Source organism: Carya illinoinensis, chromosome 5, assembly GCF_018687715.1.
Source record: "Carya illinoinensis cultivar Pawnee chromosome 5, C.illinoinensisPawnee_v1, whole genome shotgun sequence".
NCBI classification, from domain to species: domain Eukaryota; kingdom Viridiplantae; phylum Streptophyta; class Magnoliopsida; order Fagales; family Juglandaceae; genus Carya; species Carya illinoinensis.
Genome location: NC_056756.1, coordinates 39,523,620 through 39,526,579, shown reverse-complemented (window position 1 = coordinate 39,526,579; position 2,960 = coordinate 39,523,620). Strand labels below are relative to the sequence as shown.

General features: G+C 36.1%; 1 protein-coding gene across 1 annotated transcript; it reads right to left on the bottom strand.

The window, feature by feature from the left end:
* Nucleotides 1-1,066: 1,066 nt before the first annotated feature.
* Nucleotides 1,067-2,622, bottom strand: LOC122310333 (chloroplastic import inner membrane translocase subunit HP30-2-like). The gene is made up of 5 exons (XM_043124229.1): nt 2,601-2,622; nt 2,367-2,548; nt 1,657-1,805; nt 1,497-1,559; nt 1,067-1,416 (listed from the first exon to the last, which is right to left on the bottom strand). The coding sequence occupies exons 1-5, from the start codon at nt 2,620-2,622 to the stop codon at nt 1,377-1,379; spliced, it is 456 nt and encodes a 151-aa protein (XP_042980163.1). The 3' UTR covers nt 1,067-1,376.
* Nucleotides 2,623-2,960: the final 338 nt, after the last annotated feature.

Here is a 2,960-nt window from a genome sequence, read left to right as displayed (position 1 = left end):
ACTACCAGTAAATTGTTGGATCTTAGGTGTCTGCTTTTTCTGATTTATTGTTTTCTTTCAAGTTTTATAATAATTGGATGATTGTTGGAAAAAAAATATTGTTCTTTATACTTGTCATCTCCCATCACACCAATGTGACAGACTTTAACTTATTAAATTAAAATTGCATCACATCAATTGTGAGTATGAAAACCCAAGATGATTAGTAACAAGAGAAATAAATGATTTGTACAGTCAAACTGTAAATCTACAATTCACAACCAAAAAAAAAAAAAACTAACTTTTTAAAGGAAAATGAGAGCTTTCTAAACACAAATGAGAGCAGTGGAAATTCTCAAGCCTGGCAAGTCTTCTAGATTGGTCAGGGTAGTTAAGAAAATCTCAAGCTTTCTAAAGAAAAATTATACGGCATTAAGTCAAAGTGGGGTCATTGATTAGTTGGCCAAAATAACTCTCATTTACCAGTCTCTGTGTATTTTGTGAAACTTATAGCGAGTCTCCGTGGTGCATCAGAACAAAAATGGGGGCCAAAATAGCACCACTCTTTTTATCATGCAACTTGACCATGTCTACGCTGTTGCAATTTCGTAGTGTACACAATTTCATGACATGACATTCTATGATAAGATGAAAATATCACATCATGGACTAAGAAACTAAGCACACGGGACGGGGAATGACACATGGTTAGTAGTTTACACAGAAAATTCCCGCAAAAAGAATGGGTTTTATAATGGATACCTAAAAAACTTTTAAAAGCAGGCTAACCTTCCGATCTGCCCAAAGAGTCATTCTACAGCATAATTCCAATGTGATGTGCGCACTCACTCCCTCCCCAGAATGTTCAACCATCTTCCAGTACCTCCATCAACTTCGACTCCCAACTCGCACTTCTTCAAACCACCAATCTGCTCCATCACTTTAGACCTTACAAACTTACAAGGCCACCAAAACTCCTCACAAAGTACAACCACTTTGTGTGAACAAAGCAGTCTCAATCTTATTGTTTATCTCCTGCTAGTCTGACAGTTATATTAAAGCCATCAGGCATAGACAGTAATCATGCTTCGTTATAAAAAATAGTGATCAGCATATATTATTCAGAATACCACATTCAAGATCATAAAAAGTATCGTTTGAGCCAATTAACAGCACCAAAACTACTAAGGCACAATTTAAAGTGATTTTTCTTTCCTTTTCTTTTTTTTCATTTTTCTTTTTTCTTTTTTCTTTTTTTTTTGCTTTTTTTTTCGATATTGGGAATTTAATCTGTTAGACGACAAAAACTGTCATCTCATTGCAGGTAAGATTCCTATCTTTTCTGAGGTTTAACAGGCAAAACAGTAGTGGCAGACAACTGGTTTGGCAGTAGGAAATCAACGACCACTTCCTTGCCTACTTCTCATCTGCGGGTCCCTGAAGTCAAATATATCCAAAGGGAAGATGGATCCAAAATTCAGGAGAAAGAATTAAGATACATATATAATAAGTCAGACCTCTGAATGTGATCAAGAATGAGAAGTCTTGGTCCAGGAGGGATTTTTGCATCTCTAAGAGCACTGAAACACATCATGGGGATTACATCATAAATTTTAGGCTAAGACATCTTTAAGAGAGAGACAGAAAGAGAGCTTAAGAAGATGCAAATCCAATTACCTGTCAGTGAGCAGAGGTAATGTGCTATCCGTTAACAATCCTTTCTTGAAATTCTTCTCGAAAGTCTGGAGGCCAAGGTTATACAACATGGATCTTGTTTTAGTATAGAAGACATCTTCAACTGGAGGTTTAGAGAACTTTTCCCCTAGCTGCATAACCCCATGGATAAGTGCTCAGCATAATAAGTGTGCGCCAATAGAACACTACATGTTAACATCTCATACTACAAAGGGAAAATCTAAGGTCTCACTGCCCCCATTGTCACCCATTATACATTAACTTGTGAGACTATTGATTCGAACCGCTCACATCCATCCACTTTGAGAATATTCTTAACTTCTCAACATTGATGTAGGGGAATGGTATTTATCTTTAGCTTTTTCAAATGTAAACTAAGGCCATAGATTGCAGAAAAATATTTAAATGCATTTTATTGATGAAGATGACCATATTTTCATCTCATGATTTTTTATCACTCCCGGGAAGGAGTCAATATATGCCAGACGTCTGGAAATGCTTGAATGCAATCAGGGAACCCCATGGAAGTTCATTAATGAATGACAAGCAGAACTTGTTGATGTGACATGATTGACGATTCTACAATATTCATCGGTTTCATAGCAGTTATTGATGCTTAAGACTAGAATATAAGCACACTGTCAAACTTGAGCCACTTTTGAAATGATAATTTCCTTCCTCTAATTGCTCACCTTGAAAAGTCCACCTTGGACAAGAGCAAAAAAGAGGCCAGAAGTGATTGCATTTGCTGCTTGATTTGGGGCACCCGCCCCCATGCCACTCACCAATGTAAACATAGCTCCAGAACCAAAAGCTGCCACGAAACATAGCTCCAGAACCAAAAGTTGCCACGATGCTGCAATGATAAACTCCACTAATAAGAAAGTACATGGAATAAAAATAAGGATAACACGCAACTAAAACACAATGTTGATCTATGACCCCCATATTTGCTCAAATCGAAGTCTGAGACACGTTCATATCTACAATCCTTTTTTGCCTTTGTGGAAACTCAGTTTAATTGTAAAATCAAAACTATTCGAATTGATAATGCTTTAGAATATGAAATGAAATCTTTTTTTCTTTTTCCTAGCAAAAAGGAGTTGTACACCAACACAGTTTTGTTTACACTCCTTAGCAAAATGCTATTGTTGAAAGAAAACATTAGCTTATTCTTAATGTTGGTAGATATCTTTGTTTTCAATCAAATATTTCTTTACAGTTTTGGAGTGATTGAGTTCTCACTACTGTTTATCTTATAAAAAGGATTCCCATGCCTATTTTAG

Bases quoted from the DNA above. Each gene is read 5' to 3' on its own strand.
- LOC122310333 (XM_043124229.1), bottom strand. From the start codon at position 2,622: ATGGGGGTCATAGATCAACATT. The intron at 1,560-1,656 runs GTAATTGGATTT...GATGTGTTTCAG, and splicing joins TTACCTCTGCTCACTGACAG to TGCTCTTAGAGATGCAAAAA. The intron at 1,417-1,496 runs GTCTGACTTATT...ATTTGACTTCAG, and splicing joins ATTCTTGATCACATTCAGAG to GGACCCGCAGATGAGAAGTA.